This window comes from Pagrus pagrus (genome assembly GCF_965226575.1).
Source record: "Pagrus pagrus genome assembly, chromosome: 19".
In the NCBI taxonomy this organism is placed as follows: Eukaryota; Metazoa; Chordata; class Actinopteri; order Spariformes; family Sparidae; genus Pagrus; species Pagrus pagrus.
The window spans coordinates 11,387,932-11,413,489 of record NC_140203.1 but is presented as its reverse complement, the minus strand read 5'-3'; the positions used below and the strand labels follow the sequence as shown (position 1 = coordinate 11,413,489).

Genomic DNA, 25,558 nt, shown 5'->3' with positions numbered 1-25,558 from the left:
CTCTGTATGTTATTTTCCCTGTTCGTGACAACTGCAGATTCAAAGATAATCACAACTAAGGGAATGGCCATTTTGAGTGACAGCTAACCGCAGGCTAGCTCGGCTTGGCTTCACCTCAGCTAATTCCAGTCACTGAACTCGGACTCTCGGTCGTGTTTGTGGTGTTGGTGCCTCTTTGGTGAATTTTTCATGCAAATATCAGACAAATATTATGGCATACTGCGCGGTCAATTGTACCAACGGACCGTCCAAGAAGTCTGTGGGAGCCAGTCGATGCCAAGATGGAGGCTACGTCCATGTTTTGTACTGTCTATGAGAAAGACCCTATAAACCTCGTGTAGCTGAGGGGGTAAGTTTGTCTCTACAATGCACACAGTCGTTTCATTAGTTGTTAATGTAAAACTTGATCAATCACATGATTTGACTCAGATTGGGATAAGGTTTAAGACACGTTTTACTTACATTGATATAAAAAATGTGGCAGTATCTTCAAGGGGTGCAATTTTTCTAGCAAATCTAAAGGAAACAGTGACTTTCCTTTTTGCACAATTAAGTAAAAATTTCCCCATGGTGTCAGGTTCCCTAATTAGCCTAAATCAAGCCTATGTACATATATTTGACTGTGCAGTAGGTGTTGAAAAGGCATAAGGTGCTTTAATCTGCAGCGCTCCATAAGTCAAAAGGGGTCAGATATACCATAAATAATCATTTTTATGGGTGTATTTTACAATGTGAAAGCCAACACATATAAACTTTGTTTTATGTGCAAGTAAAGGAAGGAGGAGTTTTAGTTCAATGAGTTCAACGTGTGAACGTAATGCTGAAAATTCAGTAGTGACAAACTGGGAATGGCTGCCGCATGAATTTGGTCTTTGCACTCTCTTCCTCAAATCTTTCTTTGCCCTAAAGCAATCCTTTTGGTCACCCTAAATGTTTTTTAATAAGACCGAGCCATTTTTTCTTCCAGTGGGCCATCCGTTCACCTTACCAGACATTTTTCCACTCTTCCTCACCCAGTGGATCAGACTACCTCATGCAAAAACATCCAAAACTCTTCCAAGAAATAATTTCTGTCCTTATTCCTTTCTTGGAAAGCGTGCAATTTCAGCCATCGTTTGGTGAACTGGAGGCCTGCGCCAAATTGTTGTCAGTCCTGGGGGCTTGATGCTTCAACCTGGTTAATACCACTGCAGAAACCACTCTACTTTGTGTTTTTATGGACAAGCGTCACTGCAACTGTATTTCAAGTAGGCCGGCTAATGAGCTTTTTAACCATCTCCATATGGACGTGCTCTAACGTCTAGACGGAGGGGCAGTAGTGGTGGCAAGCGGTGGTGTGCTGACTGTGCCGTACTCTGCTCCCCTGCACACATAATTCTTCCCCACAAGCAGCAGAGTTAAACCGAGGGCAAGCCTTGGTTGCCGTTGGGGACCCATAATGGGTTATTGTTTACCACACAGCTCACAACAGCCGCTAAAATCCAGGATGTGAGGATGATGAGGAACACACTCCTCATGCACATTTACATATATAGACAATGATGTGATGTACAGTGTGGTTCTGTATTTCCTGAGGTGTCTGACTGAAAAATGTAGCTTTAACTTTGGGAGTTAGACTCAGTATTCCTGTTAAACTACTTCATGTACTCGAATTGTACTTTCTAAGGGTGCAATATTTAAGAATTGGGCATTTTTTCATACTCAAAAACAAAATAGGGGGCCCCTATAGAGGGGCTCTATGTAACAATTTGTAGCACTTAACATGCATTAATCACTTTTTTACTGGCGATATGTGAGCGGATTGTAACTTAAGATGAAAAATGAGTCTTTCCCCGTCTCTTGTTTGCCTACAAGCCTGGGGACGGTTTGTCGAAGCTGTCAGAGAGTCTCGACAGTGCAGACATTTGGCATGTAAGGAGGCAACTTTATGTTTCATTAATGTACTGAATAATTTATATAATTTAGCCATTCTTAACCTGGTGCGGCGATAAAATGTGTGGATACATTGACATTCCTTTTATTATTTTGTCATGGCGCCCAAAAACTGACAAATGTGAAAGAGTTGCATTGGAGTAAAGCTTTTAAAAACATGGCCACAGCCAAAGCCTCGGACTCTCTTATGCATGTATTTATTTCATAGTAGTCCGACGAGAGTAACAACAAGACACGGTGACGATCACAGACAAAGCAAGCTGCAACACAATTGAGCTTTCCCAGCTAAGGCTAAGCGAGGACATCGGCAGCTCAGTTTGTCAAATTGATCTACTCATTCACCCACACAGTGTAGTATATGCTGGCAGTAAAGTACATGGCATTGTTTTTTCAACCAACATTTAACTTAAGTACAATGAAGACAAAAAAAAAAAGCTAATGATCTAAAAACCAAATGCAGACAGAGAACTATAGAGAAATTGCGTGTTTCTCTGTCTTCATGGGAATGATTTATATCTGACTGCATGAAATGATACTGTATATGTTGCCTTGGTTAGCCTTGGTGTGCTGTTATATAACTGAATCAGTTGCTGTGTGGTTAAGCATATAGCCAGTCATGCGTATTACTGAAGAAAGTGGTTCCTTTGTGGTACAAGATGCCAAAAGTGAACTAAGGTGATGCTATATCTTGAAGCTACGAATAATCTCAGAGTTTGGTCTCATAAGGGGAAGAAAACCACCTTTTGCTCTGAGGAACAGTTGTAATTTGACAACGAAAATCTGCCTCACAGGTGCAGATAAGTGGACAGATGTAGTCTGACTGGGGTATAGGAAGACAGGATTCTCTGTGGTGAGAAAAGCTCGAGGCAGAGATACAACAGTCACATCCTCTTTCTGTTGCTCCTGTACAGCTGGAAGCTATGACTAATAAATGATGTAGCACTTGGATAAGGGAAGAAGTTTGGGTGGTGGGATAAGGGTGACATGTATAAAAAAAAACAAAGACTAGAATGTAATGTATCTACAGACGGTGATACAAATGCACTTAAGAGAGATGATTCAATCACAGACGTAAAAGTAGGATGCAAGCATGCGCTTGAGTCAACTTCTCCCTGTCCCCTGTGATCTACAAACATCCCTTCTATCTGATTTAAGGTGATTCATTTTGCTACTAAATTGAAGAGTAGACTTCACTAATTCCTCCTGAATAAGATGTAATAACAGACAATTCAGTTTTCATCAACAAAATATGTCATTTTTATCGATTGTACGCATCACAGCAGACAGTAATCTGACTTCTCTCTGCTAGGAATATTTCACGTTTTCTGCCAATACTCTGATTTTGTTTTGATTATCAAACCACAACACATTCTCTATTTTCCAGTGTTCCCATATAGCAGCACGGCCCCGTGTGCAGCTGAACTGGCTGCCCTTCCATGCTAAGCGCATATAAATGACAGCTGTCATACGCATTAGAAAAGATTAAACCCGATTTGCGAACGTATATACATTTTCTGTAATCTTTGCGATATTCTGTTTAAAAGTAACAAACAACACCTCCATCTCATTTAGCGCACGTTGGGAAGTGGTTTCTTTTTTCCTTTTTTTTTTTTTTTTCTTTTTACCAGAAACTGCCTTCATGACAGTTTTCATGGAACCACTAAAAATTCGACCTGGTATGAGTTTGTAGGTAGCACGGGATTATACTCTTAAGGGCTTTAATGGCTATTCTGTAACGGCATTATATTTAGAAAGAGTCCCGTCCACTATTATTAAAATCTATTGTCACTACTGCTTTTATTTTCCTTCCACGTCAAAATTCCCCCATATTTACTGTAAACCTAATCTGCATTATTCTTTAACGTGTCGACATTGTTGACAATTGAGTGTATATCATTTTACTCCACAGATCATCCACACACACGCACACACACACACACACAAAAAATTAAGGCAAAAGCATTTAGGTTTGCACTTTAGAACAGCCACAGTCACAGATTAAGCCGGGTGCATTAATGGATTATAGGACAATGTTTTTTTCCTATTTGACTCGCGCTGCTCCACAGTCACTCGGATGACGTAGTGGGATTATTGTACAATGCTGCAACCACTTTTCTCTAAACAGGAGTGATAGGGAGACATAGCGATGGCAGCATCACCCACGGGAGATAAAGTTTGAGGATGGGCCGCATGCTATTAGAGAAACTTAATATTGTCTCTCTCTTTTTTTTTTTTTACTAAAACATTTTAAGAGCCATCAAATGCCCACATTCTCCTGTTGAATACCAACTTCCTGAGCTCTGAGATCACATAGAGCCATATCAACAAGCTGTTTATTTTTGGACAGCGCAGATGTAATCTCTCTGGGTCAAAAGTGAGTGGCAAGAGAGAGAAAAGCCCAAAAATTGTTTGCATGCATTCAGATAATGAATGGGGATAATCCCGACAGTGTCATCTACTGTTGGAAGTCTATATATTACTCCGTATAAAAGCCACGCGGCTTTTATTTGACATCTAATGGAACGATAGACGTTTGGACATTAGAGGCAATCGTGTGACAGAAAGGTCGGATAACGTGACTCAAATAATTGGTAGTCTCCTGCATTTTCATCTGGGTTACAAAAGAGATTATTGTCATGATTTGTACCGATCACATTGGACGGTGTCAAAGGTCTGCGTTCGTCCAGTGCTGTCTTATTCACTGCTGACCCCTGACTGATCTTGGCGTCATGCCCCTCTGAAAGCGGCGGTTCTACTTTACGGTCTGACTCAGATTTGCAGTGGGATTTGCAGAATTGCACAGGGGCTCCGTGACACGAACCATCACGGGTCATTGGGTTAAGATGGGATGTTGTCTTCCTGGACCATCAAATCCAGGAACAACTGGGAATCAGCCTGTTTAGAAAAAAAAGGAAGAGATATTGTGACGCTCTCCCACCGGCAAATAGTCGAGTCGGGGAGGCACACGGTTTGAACTTTGTGCATGTTGATTGGTCTGTGCCCGGAGGGGTTGGGTGGTGGGTGCAAGGCTATATTAAAACAATTCAGCTCAATCTCCTTGCATAACGGAGGGATGGTGGGTGACCTTTATGTGAACATGTTTCAGAGGGTTTTGTCCCCCCCCCCCTTCAGTCTGCACATAGTGTACCAACCTGAACGGATGCTGACTGCAAGACATTAGGTCATCTTTTCTATCTCCAGCAGCACTCATGTTCCTTTACAGAGAGAGAGAGTGACAGTCTGATCTTAGGTGAAGAATGTAATTACAGGCCTGGAGAAGTCTTCCACCTTCTGTCATGATACTTTGGCACCTTGGGTGGGTTTGCATTTCCATTTTCCTTCAGGTTTGATATCAAGTATCCACTTGTAGTACATTGCTTTACAAGTCCGTGACCTGTTCTGGCTGAAAAAATATGGGTCAACTGAAGAAAAAAAGCATGCATTTTACCACAAAGTGTGCGCTGAACACAAGCAATCTCGTCTGAATCAGGGATCTTTAAGAGAAGGACCTAAACAGAGAGATGGAGGTGTTGCTACACAACCAGATCTGAAAGGAGAATGCGCGTTAACAACCTGTCATGTGAAGGTTCGGACACGCAAAGTTATCCGCCGTCTCCTCCAACAAGATTTAAACGTGTGCCCCATGTGAAACTGTGCTCCCAGCAACTCTCAAGGTCAAACACCTCGCAATCTGTCATTTTCCCCCGGCTCAAGACACAAAAGAAAATATGCGACCCAAAGTCGCAACACCGTATGAAAAAAGAAAGCAAATATTGAATGTTTGTTCTCTCTTCCCTTTATGGTAGGTGGCAAGTTTTTGGCTGTCTAAACACACATTTACAACAAACAACCGTGGGAGAACAGAGAGGAAACACTGACATTCCAGCTGACTGTCTCTATGGAAAGCCATTAAAGGTAGAGTCACTGTCTTCCCCATGTCGAAATGTTCCCTGAGTAACATTGACCAAGGGATCGTTTCCTTTCACTCACCAGCTCGGGCTGACGAAGGCTTCGTCAGCGGTCTCGCAGGCTTATAAACTTGAGTCGGGATTGTGGTTTTGAAACTCACATCCATCTCAGGAGACGGGTCGGTAAACATTAGGATGTGTGAGTCAACCGTAAACTTCTTTTTCTCAAATCCTTCTGACAAAAATCTGTGCGATAACAGTAAATTTGGATAAGCTCAGTTTGTCAATGAAGTGTGAGGCAGAATAAGAGAAAACACAAGTGCACTTACTGCCATTTGGTGATTAAAACCATCAAACTTCGGCTTTGAAACGGAAAGAAGAAAGGACACATGATCCATCAAATTAAGTTAAGTAAAGACGGGACAAGAATTGCTATGCCGTTGTCATTGTTCTCCCATTACCTCTGTGATCTACTGCTTACTTTATTTTGAAATGGGAAACATGACTTTGACGGGACAGTTAGGTCTACCTTGATAGAGCACATCACACTTTACTTCAGATGAAATGGAGAACTTTCTTGAAAGTCTGTGAGTAGAGTTTAATAGTAGTTTATATTACATAAAACACGTTTTATATATATATTTGTTTAGATAACAAAATAAAAGCCTTGCTCTCTAATTAAAGGGCCACTATGTAGTACTTATATTTACAGTATAATTAAGGTCATAATACAAACTCAGAAATATATATATATTCCCATAACTGAATAATCAAGCTGCTCTCTGAGGAAAATAATGTTTGAAGCTAGAAAGGTGGCAGGGTCCGCCAAATATAAACAAAGTAAAACAGTATGAAATGATGTCATCCTTTAAAGTCAGTTTGTTTATTCAGTGTATTCAGTCATGAAAACAAAGAGTTTGTTTATTTATTTTGTTAAGACTTAAAAAAAAAAATCAGTCAATGAAAATCTTTCTCTTCTAATTAAAATTCCTTCCTCAAAATTACATACTGCCCCTTTAAAGGGGGCACTAGCTAGATTTTGGAGAAGAAATTCAAACTCAGAATTTTAATACTTACAACCTTAATGAGGTGATAATACAAACTACATAAGTGAATAAACAAGCTCTTCTCAGATGAAAATTTGTTTGAAGCTAGAAAGGTGGCAGGGTCCGCCACATATAAACAAAGTCAAACAGTATGAAACTGGGTGGTCCTTTAAGGTCAGCTTGTTTGTTCAGTCATGAAAATCAATCACTGAAGATTTCCCTCTTCTGATTGAAGTTTATTCCTCAAAATCATATAGTGCACCTTTAAAGTGGCACGTCCTTCATTTTATATTCCACTTTTTCGAGTCAGGGACCACTAAACTGACACAAATTAGACCAGGGACCCCAAGCAATGTGCTTTTAGATGTTTTATAACAGACAATGCATGAAACCCCTGACCAAAACAGTCATATATTATTAAATTGTGGCACTTTAAGGTGAAGCTAGAAAGGTGGCAGGGTCCGCCACATATAAACAAAGTCAAACAGTATGAAACTGGGTGGTCCTTTAAGGTCAGTCTGTTTGTTCAGTCATGAAAATCAATCTATGAAGATTTTTCTCTTCTGATTGAAATTCCTCAAAATCACATAGTGCACCTTTAAAGTGGCACAACCTTTATTTTGTTGATGAAGGTTCTCAGTCATCCAGGTCATGATAAATCTAGGTGCTGTATCGCAGGCAACCTTTATTTCATATTCCACTTTTTCACGTCAGGGACCACTAAACTGACACAAATTAGACCAGGGACCCCAGTAAATGTGTTTTTATCACAGAAAATGCATGAAACCCCTGACCAACACAGTCATATATTATGTAATTGTGGTACTTTTGTGGTAATAACTCAACTTTTTCTTTTGCTGGGGGGGTGTCTGGGGGGGTGGGGTCCCTGGACCGTCGCTTTGAGGGCCACTAGTTGTGAATTTGAAACATTTACACTGAGGTGCAGTTTTTGTGCCCGAATCTACGACTCAAGGGGAAAAGCAGAGGTCTCTCCGGGTAGATTTCAGCACAGAACAACCAGCATTGTAAACCGACTCTCTCCTGCTCCCAGTCCGCCCGGTTGTGCTCCTGTGTTGAGGACTCTCGGTGGAAGTGTTGGATTGTTTAAATTGTAACCGCTAGAGGGATACATATACGCCTTTCAAACTCCGTAAACACCATCCTATCACTATGTGCCATGGAGAGAATTACCGTCAGTGAGAGTTGCCTACCTGTGTGACTTCCCACTTTGAAAAAAACACACACACACACACATACACATACACACACTCATACACACACACACACACACAGCCCCGGAACATTTGAAACACGAGTTGTTCTTAAAAAGACTTAGAGAAAGAAAACTGGCTCTAAAGCGGACGACGAGCTCCGACTCCTCCAAGTGTATCTGCTCCAGGCAATCAATGAGGACCGCGATGCTTACTTCTGCAGCTCTCTGCCCCTCTTTCTCTCACTCGCCTTACCACCAGATATTATAGTGCATTTCAACTTTTTCTTTTTTCTTTCTTTTTTTTTTTCTTTCTTTTCTTATTTATTTTTATTTATTTTTTTTGCACAGGCACACGCGCAAAAAGGGAAGTTTGGATTCCATTTTTCTTTTTCATTTTTTAATTTTTTTTTCAATTTTTTTTTTTTTTTAAATCTCTCATCACAATTCAACCTCTTGTTTTCCTTGTAATAAATATGAGAGGTCGGTTTGTTGTCACTTTTCTTTGGGATTTAATATGTGCCATTTCTTGTGCTGTTTTACGGGTAGGATAAGGAAACAACAAAAAGGTGTGACAAGAGCTTGGCGGACAACTGTGGATTTCTGCGAGTAACTCCTACCGTCCAAAGGGGATGAGGGGGGCATCGGCCGGACCCCCCTCTTGATTGATTACTTATTAGTCATCCCTTTGGCTAAATGAGACCCATTGAAAAGGCACCGTGGAACACATACATGAATCAAATATTCCTGTGTCCCCTGAATGTCTCCAGAGTAGTTTTGCTTAAGAGAGGGGGTCGTGGCTTAGCATTATAAAGAGGGAAAAACAGCATAGCTTTATGGGTTTATTTAGACAGTTTCTACGCTTTGACATTCTACCGCTGTAAAAAAAGAGAGAAGGGAAAACTCGAGAGGATTCCAAAGAGGAGAACATTGTGGACATACATTTTTTTCTAGTTATCCCGTTGTTTCTTTTATTTTTTTCCTCTTATTTTAAATATTTTTTTGCCATTTCCTCTCCCGAAAAATGAAACTTTGGACATCTCCCTGGGTGTCTTGCCTGGTGATTCTCATCTTGTGTTTTGGATCAGAGTGCGGGACAGTCCGGAGAAAGGGGAGATCCAAGAGGGAGTTGGTGCGCATTAGGGAGGCGAAAGCCACCATCCCAGGGGCTTGTGCCACACGTCTGCCCCGGGGCAAACGGTCTTTGCCCGGCTTGGAGCGACGGGTGCTTCGCCAGCGTCGGCGCTCCTCTCAGGCGGAGGAAAACTCTCCAGACCGGGGGAAAGCCGTCTACTTCACCGGCAGAGGAGATCAGCTGCGGCTGAAGCCCGGCGTGGAGATACCCAGAGGAAATTTCACTCTGGAGATGTGGATCAAACCGGAGGGAGGTCAACGATCACCCACAGTGATTGCAGGTAGGATAGCCTACACATCCATCCAGCTGTCAGCCCTTTTTATAAGTGAAAAAATCCACAGCGAGCTACAGTGAAAAACGAGAACTAAAACATGCACATGTGCAGCATTTTTTTCCCCATCCCCGTAGTGTATCACAGAAAGCAACATGCAGTTTCAGCGAGTTGAAAATGAGTTCATCTATCAGACCAGACAATGATGTAATGCTCAGAAAAGTAAAGGGGATGCGTTGGGGTAGTGCGAGCACAGGGTCACCGAAGATGTTGATCACGTTTATCGCCTCACGGGGAGAAAATCGCTGCCATATAATCTGATTTGACAAATTCACTTCCCTCTCGTTTTTCTGTTGGATGATTTATGCGCGTTTGTGATCGTATAAAACCCTAAGTGAGGCGCACGGGCAAAGCAGATAGAAGCTACTGCATCACTTGACCGCCAGCTGATGTCACTGTGCGTAAAAATGTAATTTCTCTGAACCGACTTGGCTATTTTAAAACTATGATGTAATGGCCAAAACTTTGTGAGCGAGCACGTCACGTCGGGCACAAAGCGGGAGAGATGTGCTGTGCGTGTTGTGCGTATATGTGTGTGTGTGTGCGTGTGCGTGTGTGTATAGACGCTCCATGCACGCAGCTCAAGCCGCAAAGCTTGAGTGTGTGTGTCCCCCCCCGATACACACACAAAAAATCGACACCTTTGGATTGGCTACCGGAGTTACGGGACAGGACTTGAGGGCTCCAGGGTCCCCCCCCCCCACACCCCCTGCCCCCGGAAAATGTCCCGCATGTGTTTGTGCTTTCATGGTGCCCGTGCACGGTCTCTCCAAAAACGCTACTGTGCGGATTCTTGGGTTATTCGGCTGAGTTTCTAATTTAAGGTACAATCAGATAGTGATGATGCGTCTCTTGTTCACTGACTGCGCAGAGGAGGACGCGCAGACACTTGCAGGGTGAACGCTTGTGACACTTGTGCGCACTCCTCTCCGTCCTGCAGCCGTGCGTAAAAGGAGCACCAGAAAGGTGTCAAAAACTGTTCTGCATCATATGTATTGACCAATAGCGCTTTTGTGCATTACAGTACAGGACAGCGTTTCTTTTTTTCCCTTTCTTCCTTTTTTTTTTTTTTTTTCGGTGCTTTTCTTTGCCGATAGGGAGCGTTGCATACACAACTCATTGCCTGCTGTAGTACTCGTGCAGATGGCTGCCTTTGAACCGAACTGAACTGAACTGAACTCAGCCTCCTGTATGCCAGTCTGCACATTTGGGGACTTTGCCGAGCCATATGAGTAAATTTACACGGTCCTTTATTTTCTATCTGTCTGGCTACCCTTCCTCCCTCCACACACACATGCATAAATAAATCACTTATGTCTGTGTGTGTGTGTGTGTGTGTGTGTGTGTGTGTGTGTGTGTTGAGATACAGTACACTTCGAGGTAGTGCTAGCCAGTTGGCAGGGACACGCTCTGCAAAACCAATCCCTTGTAAGAGTCTGAAACTGAAGGAGAGGAGGGGGTGAGAGGGTCTGTCGTGACCTGAGTGACCCTTAGATTTACAGGGGGTGGACACAATAACAGGAACATCTGTATGGTGTAATGCAGCGCAAACAACAACCTACACGTAGGGTTGAATAAACTAGCCTCTTGCACACAATCGTCATAGAAAAATGATTTTGTACAGGTGTTGTTGTTGTGCCCCGTCCCCCTCGCCCCGTACCGCTTCTGCCCCATAGAGATTACTATCCATGTTTAATCTCATGCGTTCATTTTTTAAGATCTACTCCCATCATGCTCACATCAGCGTTGCCAGAGAGGCGACCTAAAGAGGAGCAAATAGGAATCATAGGATGACCAAACAAATTCAATAAAGCCTAATCTTTTAAATCCAATTCAGGCCTCAAAAATCCCAGTGCCTCTGCAAAATACTTGTTTTGATGCCAGCACAGTGTTGTTCGCAGCAGCAGGAGCTGTTTTTCTTTATAAATGCGTTGTTTTGACCACCACCGCTTCTTCCCCTCTTCCTCCCTCTCGTCTGTTCTTTGCTTTCCTTCCCTCCACATTTCAATTTACCGTTTTGTTACATGTTGACTTATGTTGCTGTTTTTCTGTGCAATTGCTGGTGAATCATCAGACAGTGAGCGCGGTCTCTGCTTGAAACAAATGAAATCTGGAAGCCCTGGAGAGGTCCGGTGCTTTTGCATCCTTGACCAGCTCCAGTGACTCAATCTCGTCAATGTTTTTTGAGTTCTGTCTTGCACATACACACACACGCACACACACACACACACACACACACACACACACACACACACACACACACACACACACACACACACTGTTCCTATAACTCAGTGGAATAACTTCATTTGGTAACAATGGATAAGAGAAATGAACAAGAAACTTCAAGTTAAAGACCTTTAAAGTTGCATAATATGCTTTCTCTGGTTTGATTATATGATCAACTCAGTGAAAGTAACCACTTTTTTTTAGAAGAAGTCCTTGGGGAGGTAGCGCAGGACCACCTTTGGGTGAAAAACAAGCGTTCAGGGATCAATAGCTGTTCTCTCCACGGATGACTTGTCAAACCCGTCATCAAACATAAGTGTGGATCGTTTTGTGCCCTTTAAAGGGGCTCTGTGGGACTTTGTGTTATGCTGGAAGCCGGTCCCCAGATAGCACACACGCGTCTTGCAGACGTCAGCCCAATGAGTAGAAGTTACGCGGAAAAGATGTAGTACGGTTAGCGTTTGCTAATTGGGAAGACGTTGGCGAGATGTCAACCAAATGCCGACATCTCGCCAATTAGCAAATGCTCCTCATACTATGTCTTTCCAGCTTCAAGAGGTGACGGTTGGATAGTAAACAACACCAACACTATCCCAGTGCTCCGAGCTCCCGTCCCGGGCAGAGTAAGCTAATAGGACTACTAGCTGCATGGTTAACTGAGCTTACTAGCTAACGTAAGATACAGTTAGCAGCAGTTAGCGGTTACTCTGGCGATATGCTTCCCCCTATTTGTTTTGAGCAGGAAAAAACACAGAAAGAAAGCTTTTTGCATGCTGTCCTATGCCGCTGAGTGTGACAGTTCCATGTGGTCAGGATTGATCCCAGGTTTAAAAGTATTTGAAGCGTTGTAAGAGTTAACACACACACACACACACACACACACACACAGACACACACACACACATCCTTGTACATGTGCCCACCCACCCATCCACACGCACGCACACAACCCCACAATCAGAACATCAAGTTCTATGTCCTAATGTTATGCAAACTCTGTTGTGCCCTATTAGCCCTTGTATCCGGGTCATGTTGGGTTGTCCCGCATCAAAGGAAGAGGAAAATAAATCACACAAGAGGAACGGTGGCTCTCTTCCATGACCTGCTGGGGACAATTATTTGCAGACGTTGGCAGATAATCACTGTGATAACAGATATATTTTGGTGCTGTCCTCTCGTGAGATGATAAGCACAAAAATTTGCTCAAAAAAACAAATTTGGCCTGTTGAGGACAAGTTTAAACTGTATCCTCTTCCTGTTTCATCTTAATCAAATGGAACTGGGATACTTAAAGAAAGATGAATGATCTGGAAATCATGACTTAATTACCTGGCAAGTGGTTGGAGTTTGAAGAGGGGTTGAGTGTAACAGTTATCCCCAGCAATCATCACCTCAACTAGAAACATCTTCACGGTCATCTCATTAGTTTGAATCATTATCATGATGATGATATCATAGAGCCTCACTGTGCCTTCATGGGTGTTATGAATTATGTCAATTTATGTCATCCGACATTGAAAAACATGTTAAAAGGGTTAGTTCACCCAAAAATAAAAATGCAATCATTATCTACTCAGGTGAAGTTTCGTAGTCTATTTCTGCAGCTTCTCAGCAAAACAGCGTCGCAGCGTTCTCCGAAAAGACTGAAGTAGATGGAGACTTGTTTTAAAACAACCAAATAAAAAATATGATGGCTCCATAAATGATATGTATGGTGTAATTCAAGTCTCTGGAAGCTCTGAGATCCCACGTCTATTTGAAAAGACGTTATTTACACCCTCGATGCCAGGTTGAGCTTATGTACGACTTTAGATGGGGTGTGCACTGACGCTTTAAGCTTAGCATCGGAGCAAGATTTCGGCTTTAAAAAGGTTGTAAATAACATCTTTTCAAATCGGCTTGAGATTTTAGGGCTTATGGAGACTTGGATTACGCCGGATGTGACCATACAGCTCATATGGAGCCATTTTATTTATTGTTTTTTTCATTTTTTAAAACAAGTCCCCATCTACTTAAGTTATTTAGGAGAGCGCTAAAATGCTGTTTCGCTGTTTAGCTCCAGAAATGTTTTGTGGACCACGAAACTTCACCTGACTGAATTTTCATTTTGGGTGAACTGTTCCTTTAAGTGCAACTATTGGTAGATCATTTATGACTCAGTTGATATAATTCAGAGTGTAACTTGACAGTCAAGTCAAATGTTTATAGTCCAGTGTTTTCAAGTGCCGTGATGACATTTTTACAATCAATATCCTTGTTATGTTCATTAAGTTTGTTTTTGACATATCAATGGAATTTTCCATTGTCTCCTCGGGGAAATTGCTGCGGCGGTCACTTTGGTATATGACTATGAAAAGTGCCTTTCTTTGACCTTTCAGAGCCAGAACAGCTCAAAAAGTAAACTAAGTCTTCATTGTTCCCTTCCTCCCTGCTTTTTATCAAGTCCTTGTGACATTTTTCTTTGTGTGTGTATGTGTGTATTTTTTTTTTTTTTTACTTTTTTCTTTTTTCCTGAGTGTGTTTTTCTTGGAAGAAGACAAATGGCAAGTGTGCGGGGAAGGTTGCCTTTGAACCTGACAGGAACAGCTCTCTACCGTAGTGTGTGCACATGCAAATCCCTTCGTGCAAGTGTGTGTGTGTGTGTGTGTGTGTGTGTGTCTCTGAGAGGACACAAATGTGCACTTCAGCATTTCAATTTGTCCGTGCGTATGGGAGGGTGTGTGTTTGCCCATGAGCGTGTATATATGCATGTCTGCATAAGTATGTGCATATGTGTGTGTAGGTGTATTGGTGTGAGCCAGAGGAGGCGCAGTGCAGGGTCTGGAAAAGTGTAGTGTGTTAGATTAATTGAGCATGGCAGAATTATGACAGCTGTTTACGCTAGGAGCCCTACGAGCATTTTAGCACACCTTTTAGCCTTGAGTGCACTAGCTGACAGATGGAAGGCTTTTTTCTTCCAGTGTAGTGGAAAGCCTGAAAACGTCATCCACCAAAGGACTGACCTTGACGCTGAACCCAACCCTCACTCTTTGAACATTAGTCCATTGAAATACCAAGTTAATGAATGCATACTGGCGTGTGCATCTAATTAGAAACGGGTCAAAGTTAGCAAGATGTCCGTGCAATCACCATTAGCCAGCCACTTATTGCAGGCTCAGGTAGCCTAATCGATGGGGAACAAAGGCATCTGAGTGGACAAGAACATTGAGGCAAAGATGTGATCACCACTATAATTATCAGCTTATAATTTCAGACCATACTAAAAGCAGCAGAGGCAAATATGAAGGGTATTTACAGGCATGTGATGCACAGATCCTGGACGCAGCTGCAAAGGACACTCCATACTTAAATGGGCTTGGTGTGCAGGTCACAGATTGAGTGTCTCTTTATGGAGAGATTTAATGGTTAGAAGTGCTACCCTGACATCAAATCCCAGGAATGTATTCTTGTGACAAGAGTAAAGTCCTGCTCCAGAATCACCTGTGAACACACAGACTTTGAAATGCAGAGACGGACCTTGTGAGGCACGTCAAGGTGCTTTGGAATCTTTGCACACTTTGACTGGACCGTATGGATATATGCACATAGTCACGAACATGCAGTAACACACACACACACACACACACACACACACACACACACACACACACACACACACACACACACACACACAGACATGAACTTGTGTGCCTGCACACACGTACCTCAACAAGCGCTAAACAAAAAAAACAGTTAACATTCAGAGATCCCCTAAGAAGTGAAAACACATTACCATGCTGAAGCTGACATGCACGGTCCAAGTGAAACAGGAAAAAGGTGTTTTGGTGCCTCTACAAAAACAAGACTTTAGCAGAAACTAGCCTTTTCTGGCTACCCCACTGGCAAGGGACATTTACACGAACAGCTTTAAATGCGCTCAGTGTTCACGAGAAGCCTATACAAAGAGATTTCCATGGGGTCTCCCTTAGCTAAACATGCACTTCCACCCAATTTCCAGGGCAGCACCGACTTAGATATAAAAGAAATATATCATAGTAATACATTTGAGCCCTAATCTTAAATACATTTTCAGGCTCCCTCTGAAAAACACACCTTTTAGTATATATATATAACATAGAGTGTTAAAATACCATGGAAATGCACAGAATGTATTTCCAGTGCATTTGTTCAAATGCACAGAAATCTAATCGGCATGTTGGACAACAAATGCCGAAATAAATAAGCATTAAGGATCGTATGCACGTGACTTCTGAACATCTCAAAAAGTTTTATAATCTAAAAGAGAGTCATCAGTAAAGTGGCAGCTGTTAGGTTCATTTTTCTCCACATTCACACCTGGAAAATAAAGGCTGCCATGTATTAATTGACTCGTTTTCATTCTCTCTACAGGACTATACGACAAATGTTTCTACGCCTCCAGTGACCGAGGCTGGCTGCTTGGCATCCAGGCGGTTAGTGAACACGGGAATCGTGACCCCCGCTTCTTCTTCTCCCTTAAAACTGACCGTGCCCACAAAGTGACCTCCATCCACTCCAACACTCGCTACGTACCCAACCAATGGGTGCATGTGGCGGTCACATATGATGGCGTGTACATGAAGCTCTTTGTGAATGGCGCCCAAGTGGGCGTCAGTCGGGAGCAGTCGGGCGATGTCTTCAGCCATTTGACCAAAAAGTGCAAGGTGCTGATGATTGGGGGGAATGCACTGAATCATAATTACAGGGGGGCAGTGGAGAGGGTGGGTCTATGGAGGCAGGCCCGAGGGCAGAGGCAGATTATCAGGGATATGCAGGGCCACGAGGACCCCCAAGATCTACCTCAGCTGGTCATTCGTGAAACATTCGAGCACCCAGGCCGGAAGTGGCTTACTGTAAAAGATGGTAGCTTTCCTCAGCCTGAGCAGGGAGGAGGTGGACGATTAGGTTTTCTGGGTGGTGGTGGCGTTGGAAATTCGGAGGGATTATTGGACACAACGCTAGAGCCTCCAACTTGCGGTCAAACTGTCTGCGACAATGTTGAAGTCATCAAAAACTACAACCACCTTTGGACCTTCCGTCGTCCCAAGAAAGTACGATATCGTGTCATAAATGTTTGGGACGATGCACGGATGAGGCCGACTGTCTCCGACCACCAGATCAGCCTGCAGCACCAGCAGCTAAATGATGCCTTTAGCCCGTACAACATCACCTGGGAGCTCAGCATTCACAATGTGACCAATTCCTCCCTTCGAAACCGCTTGATTCTAGCTAACTGTGATATCAGCAAAGTCGGTGATGATGCATGCGACCCAGAATGCAACCATCCGCTGACGGGGTTCGACGCAGGTGACTGCATGTCCGGTCATCGGAGCCGTTGCCCTGACCACAAGCAGGGGAATGGTATATGTGACCCTGAATGTAACTGGGAAAACTTCTTCTACGATCTTGGCGACTGCTGTAACCCCAATGTGACGGACGTGACCAAGACATGCTTCAACCGCTCTTCTCCACACAAGTAAGATCACTTTCTCCACATTTTGCATGTTAACATGTTTTCAGCATCGGTAATCCTCTTAAGTAGCTGCTTGATAAACATGAGACTTAAATTAACCAAAAGGCTTTAACCAACCGCAGCATTCCTTGCTTAATTTGTTACATTTTTTGGTTGACATGATTGAATCATTTTGGTAAACCAACCCCACACCATGGCCTCACATGCCCAGAGCAAATCAAACAACAAATCTTTCCATACATGCGTCCCTGAAGAGAGATTTTGATGTCTAGTCCTACTGTTTCCTGACCATTTGGGCTGAGGCTGAGTGTAACTTAACTCCCAGCCTGTGTGGCCTGGGAAACCCTCTGGGAGCAGCTAGTCCAATCTAGCCTTGGCCTGGTTCAATCAGTGTTCCACACTTAAGAAGGGCAAAACAAACGCAACCGGATGACTTTCCTGGTAGTAAACGCGTAGGCCAGACCGCTCATTTTTTTATCAATTTTTCAACAGCTCTCCCCACCTTCTTCTACTCACTTATACCCAGTGGTCCTAATTAAGCTGCCGTGATTGGACAAGGGAGTTGGTTTGGAAAAAGTGACATTCTAAACAGAGTGTAAGGGCAATTAGAGGTCAGAAAAGAGAGTTCACTATGGCTTTTGCTTGTAGCGATGGAAAGTAATTTCAAAGACATACCACTCTCTCTCCAGGAAACCAGTGAAAGACATGTTTCCTGGGGAGGCAGGTATGGGTCCCTTAACGTGGGTGCCTGAAAGAATTTTCCAGGAAAAACAGTGAATAAAGTTCACTTCACTTGCACGGCAATACCAGATTTACAGAGTCTCTACATCTCCTAGGTGTACTGTACATCAAGCAAGAGATTTTGTGGTTTCATACATCTACTTTAGGAGAATACAGAGCCCTTTATAAATCTATGCGATTTTTTGTTTTTGTGGTGTCCTCATTGCGGCTTGTAGATGATGAGTAAAAGCTGGCAGGGAGAATAAATCTCAGGAATCCGCTGTAATAAGGTTTGTGCCAGACCTCCAATAGCAGGATTGTTTGTTTCTTGGTACAGTGAAACTCAACACAGTAGACTGAGACATTTTTGTGGACAGTGCAGGGGGTCTTTATGGTTACACCAGATAAAGAGACAAAAATGAGCGAAATTCCGATGTTTTGCAGTATTTCTTGCCACTGTCAAGCGGGGACGCGCGAGAAGGGAGGAAAACTAGTAGACTTAGTGTGTGGGATTGTTTGGGTCCTCCTGATAGCAGGAATCAAGGAAAGCAGACTGTTTTCAATCACAGTGAAGCTGGAAGCGTTGTCTGTTTGGCACTACTCTGTTGTTTAGAACGACCGCTAAATAGCTAAATAATGACATCTAATTAACAACATCAGAGGGGAAAAGCAGGTGGGTTTGCCGTTACTTCCATCTCTGGATTCCCACCACATCCCTCGCAGCTTAGTCATCATTAGAAGCTCATTCATCAAGTGGCAGGCAAACTACTTCATTTAGACATCAGCCATTGGCAAAACGCTTGCCGTTGCAGCGTTCGAGCCGCTGAAGGATGGTCTTGTGAACGGAGGGTTACCAGCAAGACAGAGAAAGAGGACAAGAGAATTTTCAGTCCAAAGAAATAGATATAATCTCCTCAAGTGGTTGCTTATTTTGCTTTGATTATGGTATGTCTGGGGAGCTGCACTACAAACAGTTCGACATTCCTCCTTAATTATGGAATTCTGGATGAACAATGCACTGCGAAGCGGGGGAACAATGGTTGTGAGGTCCTGCATTTGTTTTTGCAGCGTTTGCGCCTGTTACCACTTACATGTAGCCTAGTGTTTGCAAAAATCTGGCTAGCACAGGACACAGGCAGCTCTGTGGTCCTGCAACAGTCTCTCCTCTGAAAATACCATTGATAATAATCCCCCCCTTCCCCTCCCTCCATCCACATTTGGCTGAGGGAAATATTTTGCATTGTTTTCACAGCCCTCCGTTTTGACACTTCTTCTGGTTTTGATGGTATTCGATTTTATCTGACAGTACGTATTGTAAGGCTGAGCATTCTTATGTCTTGAGTTAGGGACGGCTGTAATTTGTTCAATGTGAATTTACATTGTTTTGTTGCAGAAAGGCAGAAAAACAAATGGCACTCTCAATAAGTTGTTTGAGAAGCTGATGTGTTTGTTTGACTGTCAGTGAGAGATGAATGTATTATCCGGGCAACTGGACAGAAGATCAGTCAGAGTCAGGGGATTTTTGGGAGCCCCCCAAATTAAAATGCTTCCAAAACTAAAGCAAGATGGATGCACAACCTTCACAAAGTGGATATTAGGGCCATTTCGGCCTCAATGTGTTTTTGGGAAATGAAGTCCTGGTCAGGCTAATAGGTCATCTGTTTTCCCTTGGCCTCTGTCTCTCTCTATCCTCCTGAGTCAATACCTCTTGCTGTGGCAGGTTAATGGATGGACCACTCTTTCTCTTTCCTTCACTCCCTCTCCCTGCTGTATTCGAGCTCAGAGCTAATCCCCAGGGCCCTTGACTTGGGTGTTTTACAGTTGGTCGTCTAAACCTTAAGCCCCCGTCCCATAAAACATAATGGAGTGCTTGGGCGTAAATACCAGGACTTTGCACTTCCCCTTTAAAGCCATAGCACACTTATAAAAGCACCTGTTGTCGAGGTTTCACCTGTGCTCATGTGGGGGCTGATTCCTGATTCACTGGGGGGCTATGGGGAAAGTGGAATGAGGAGGGGCTTTACTTGGGCCCCTTGGCGGGTAGGGCATCTGTCGATGTTGGGACAGTATGTTGCCAGATACTGTTGGAGGTCTTTTAAATATATGACACACTGGGGAATTCAGTTGAGAATGCCTTGGCAATGTCATTGTGGTTCAGAAGTCAAGGAAGGCGGTGATGAAGAGATTTACATCCTTTGCCAGGATTGAGACCCAGTATTCAATTAAAAGCTACGACTTCAGATGAAACTGGAGAAATGGGGAACATTTCCACCGGGTTAGGGTCCATGTCACACGTCTCCAAATCCTCCTTTGCAAACTCGAGCAGTGGCGGCAGGATCTCTGGAATCTGAGCGTTGACACAGTTCCTGTGCACGTGTCTTCCTTGGAGGGGAACAAAATAATCAGACGAGTAAGTTGGAAGGTTAAAGAGGAGCGTGCAAGTATAGTAATAAAGACAGAGATGAATGATGGGTTTAGGGGCTGTGGTGTTGACCGACTTGATGACAGGGGAGCTGAGGGCCCCCTCCAATTTCAAAAGTGTTCTTGGCCGTGAGACGGTCATTGCATTGCCAGCTCACCCCAGCTTTCACACTATGCTGCCCCAGACATACGTATACAAGGCAAATTTATGGGCTTATATGAATTATATATGGGTGTAAATGGATGAAGTCATAATCCCCCATTTAATATGTATCAGATACAAAAGCATTAACACGGCAGTTTGAGCTGCACCCCTGGATCTCCCCACAACAGATGCCCTGCAGTGATGTACGAATATAGGCAAGCTTTTTCTGCACTCACCTTACCTTTCTGTCTCTCCTGCCCTCAGTTTTCTCTCTCTCATTCTCTTTCTTTGTAAGTTTTTAAAGTTGTTTTTTTTTTCTTTCTTTTTTCCCAGGATATGTCTGAAAAGTGGTGTGGTTAAATGCATGGAAAATCCTGTCTTTCCCTAGTGGCTCATCTCGGCTGAAAAAAAATGTATGATGAGAGGCAAGAGAGGGGAACAGGGGCTATGGGATGGGGAAATAGTTGAGGGGTGTGTGTGTGTGTGTGTGTGTGTGTGTGTGTGTGTGTGTATGTGTGTGTGAGAGAGAGAGAGAGAGAGAGAACACCAGGGGCGGGGTAAAGGGTTACTGGCAAGGAGGTTAGAGTAAGATAACGTGTTTGAAAGGCCTGAACTGACTACAAACACCCTCACAATAACTACATTTACATGCTAATATTCTTACTTTGATATGGGTTATGTAAACAGCACACCTTGCGAGGCAGTCAGATTTTCCAGAGATCACGTGATTACGTGTTCTCGCAGATCCATCTCGGCAGCTACGGATGCGGTTAGTCGTAGGTACTGCTATAGCATCGGTTATATCAAAACTGGAGAGTGTATTTCATTAAAGGAGCAAAGAACGAAGCTGAAGCGCTCCCTTCCCTTTCATTCAGAAAATACCTGTTAAATGAGGCTTTTGCGACACACAGCCATACACAGCCAACAGTTTGCAAGGCTGGTGTAGAGATGCATGCACAGACGAAAAACCCAATTTCTGGTCAGAAAGAGAAACACATGTACTTTAACATTACGGAGACCAGAATATCAAGAGGGTTTTGGATATGCATGAGTATCGCAACTCCAACTTTTTCAGAAAGATGGTTGAATGACCGAAAGAGGAAGTTTGAGTTGTTTAATCGAACCATGCACGGCTGCAGGTAAACAGGAACATTGGTGGAATAATCATTTCCATTAGCCATTTAAACAGCTTGTGCATATAAATGTAGTCAGCCGTCCCTAACTCAGTCAGATGAAGTCAGTGGGTACCAACTTCCTACAGTCGCTGCTGACCAAAGCCTCTACCAAATCTGTGATCATAGGACTGTATGAAATCAAAAACATGCAGACACACATGCACGTGCAGACACACAAAGGGCATTCTTTCCCCCCAAATTGATTACATTAAAACTGTTTACTTTTGCTTTGAAACATCCCCTGCGCATCAATCCAGCATGTGATGCACATTTTTGGAACAGGGCCAAGGGCGCTAGAGTAACTGAACTCAGACTAGTTAGGTTCTGACCCTACAGTAGAACTGTTGCTCTAACTCGTTGCTGACTCAATCATTTCAGCATCAAACCCCTCTGACCCCCTTCCCCCCTCATGCATGTCCAAAAACTCTGGACAAATATTTTCTAAGGAAATAATGAAATTCCTGAAATTATTAGGAAGAGGGACCTTATATCATCTGTTCTCTCTCTCTCTCTCTTTCTCCTCAGACCTGGCCCCAGTGAGTCCCCCCAGTTGCTCTCACACAGGCTTGCAGAAAGCATTTGCTACACTGAACACTTTATTTAAAACGTCTGTTCTGAGGGAACACTGCATCTTCACTAAGCGTCTTCTTATTCAGCTTGTGATTTGAGGCAGAGAGACTTGTCCAACCAAAGTTGTAGAGATGTTATGAAACATTTCGTGTAGCTGCATATGAAATGTGCATTGGTGGTAACCTTAGCAGGCTTGTCGCAGTGGGAGAATTATCTCAGTGGTGTAAATTCTTCCAGAACACTGCCAAGCACCAGTGTTACTGACTTTTAAATTGCTTCCTTTAGGCTACATTGAACATACGCTATGAGACAGCTCGAGTTCACACTCAACTTTTAATATTTTATGCAGACATTTGCTTTTCCAACATAGAAGCATTAACCAAAAAAAGATGAAGGAGCACACTGCCGCAGCTGGACACATTTTAAGAAAATACTACACGTTTAAAATAGATTCTTTTTCAACTTTTGAGTCTCAAAACCACATAAAATGGTCTAAAATAATATAGTGCCTTATAGCATTTAACATTTCTTTTATGCATTGAATGAAAACTGTTCTATAAGGGGCTGAAACCTCATGATCCCCTCTACATTGAGCTGTGTTATCATGAGGTCATTAATCATAAACTGCGATGCAGGTCAGTCGGTCTTGCTGAGTGCGATTTTTCAGAAAACTTTGCAGGCTATACTCTCAGCGATAACCTCACCCACTTCGCTCGCACGCAAAGGACCTCAAAACAAACCGAGCGCCTGCGTCCAGTGAAACCGTCCACTACCACATAACTTTACAGCAACTCAAACAAAGTGTAAATATCCTTTATTTCTAGTCAGCTGTTGAGTGGGAGAGTAAATATAAATAGCACACTCCAGGATTATGCACTTCACAAAGGTTTGAGCGTTTGAAATTTTTGCTTTTATCCTCGTATTTATTCACTTGAGGGAAGAAAAAAAACTAAAGAAAGGTATGACGTTTGCTCTTGCAAAATTAAATAGCAAAAAATTTACATGTACATATATTTTAAAGGTTTGGTAGATCCAGATCTTTTGTGCTTATGATATATAGAACTGATATGCAGGATAAGTGCAAAGCTACCCAGATAGGATCAGTCACTCGCTATTATTTGCAAAGTACACAGAGTGATGCCTATTTCCAATCTCATTTAAACAATGTCAGAGTTTTTAACGTGCTGCATGATTCATGTTTTCATCCATCTATCACCCCTTTCATTATTTATGTTCAGGGGCCCCATTTCACTTTCACCTAAATCCTTCACAAATCCATTTTTTGGCCAGTGCATGCAAAAGTAGATGGTACGACACAGGGCACCACGCACAAAAGAGTACCAACCGCATAGAGTTAATGTGTTCCAGCGAGAGATTACACAGTGTGTTATTAACATTTAACCACAAATGAGGATCAGTGAAATCTCCCTTTAGCTGGAAACCCTCCCTGCTGTATATGGCCAGGTACACTAAAAACATGCTGTTCCAGGCTTGATGTTATTGCATTTAATCTTAAGATCTAAGAGGTTACAAAATATGAGTACAAAATATAAGTCGGGCAATTGGGTCACGCAAACTAGGTCAAAACATCCGAACAGGATCTAATTTGTGATAGTAAGGGCCTGTTTTGTCATGTTTTGTTTCTGATAAACTCCCGTTTTCGTATCCATTGCGAATCTCTTTCCAAAGCCTGTCAAAGCCAAAGGAAAGGAATAAACTATCACTTCTGCATATGCAACAGATTATTGACTCTTCCAAGAGATGACTGAGCTTGTGGATGCTGTTTGCCAAGACCACCAGCCAAGCTCATAGAGAAAAATGTGTTTGATGTGTTCATAAAATGAATGACAGTTTCACTGCTGGAAAGATATCTCATTGTGTTGAATGATTGCGGTCGTTAGTGCTACCGTTAGTGTTCCCAGGGCCAAGAAAAAACATTATTTCATGGACACGGAGACATCAGAATATCTGAACAATTAATCCAAGTCACAGGCTGACTCGAATGTGTCAGGCTGATCAGGAAAAAATGTGAAAACACATTTTGCAACCTAAACAAAGACAAACAGAACCAGCGTCTCTGCACAGACACGTATTTCACGGCTATGTGAGCACCTCCTCATATACTGTTTAATACATAATTCAGTATATTTAGTGCTAGTGGGAAGATAGATTGAATACATAACATCCCAAGATACATTGGTTAGACAGTGACAGTGACTCCAAAACTTTGCCGTTATTTTTTTAATACATTTTTTAGCAAACTCCAATTCTAAGCTAACGTTAGCTACTCTTTCCTCACTGAGACAAGGCACCCGAGAACGTGCAGAGTCACGTCCTTTGGATTGTTTCGTAGAATCTGACCCGAGTCCTTCACATAGAAATCCACAGTCCAGTGGCATTAAACAACTTAAACAAGTCAGCCCGTTCATGGTAACATTATATTCGAACGTGACTATGAAGAGCGTCCGCTTGATGGCCAACTTCCATTTTTGAACTATTTTTTATTCAATTGGATGTTCAAACAACATTTCACGTCTCAGCGTTTGCTCTGATCGATGTGAGATAGATAGATAGATAAACTTTATTTCGGTGTCACTCCACAACACACATTAAAAATACATATGTGTGTATGACAGCCGAGCAGGAGTCATTCACTCGTTCAGTCGTTGGTTTATTTCACTCAGTCCATTCAAAATAAAAATGCAACTGTGTCATTTAATTGCAGTGCAGCCCTATAAGACCATGACAAAAAAAACAAAACATTAAGCAATGTCACTACATTACAATGTTTATTATGATTACTATACAGTAAAGTGGATTTATTCCCATCAGCACCTGTTCTCAACTTCTCCGGCTTGCCATGACATCTGTTACTGTGTGTCAGAATGAAGAAGGACCACACTGGAGGATGCTGTCGCAAACAGTCAAAATAATAATAAAAAAACAAGTTTTATTGTGCTGGTTATAGTATGATTCACTGTCTGCCGACATAAAACATCCGGCATCATCTTGCACATGAAAACATTGCGGCTTGGCATTTCGTGTCTCCACCAGCAACAGTTCATTGTAAACACACTTTACACCCATAGCTGCATATTTGGGGTATTCTACTGTTTATTTTCTTTCTGCACTTCGTAGACAACATGGACAACATGGTCTGTAATCTCCCTTCCATTACGCAAGTGTAAGTGAGAAAGTGGGACTGCTTTGAAATAGTGGAATAGACAGAAATTGTTTGACTATTG

The 25,558-nt window shown here is 42.7% G+C and overlaps 1 protein-coding gene across 1 annotated transcript in view; it reads left to right on the top strand.

Annotated features, from left to right (window-relative positions):
* Positions 1-9,120: 9,120 nt before the first annotated feature.
* pappaa (pregnancy-associated plasma protein A, pappalysin 1a) overlaps positions 9,121-25,558 on the top strand; it is a gene marked incomplete at its 5' end in the record, with an annotated part of 98,451 nt that continues 82,013 nt past the window's right edge. The window contains 2 exons of the mRNA XM_084383238.1: positions 9,121-9,511; positions 16,181-17,285. Of these exons, the coding sequence (XP_084239364.1) occupies positions 9,121-9,511; positions 16,181-17,285 (1,496 nt within the window). The remainder of the gene's footprint in view (positions 9,512-16,180; positions 17,286-25,558) is intronic.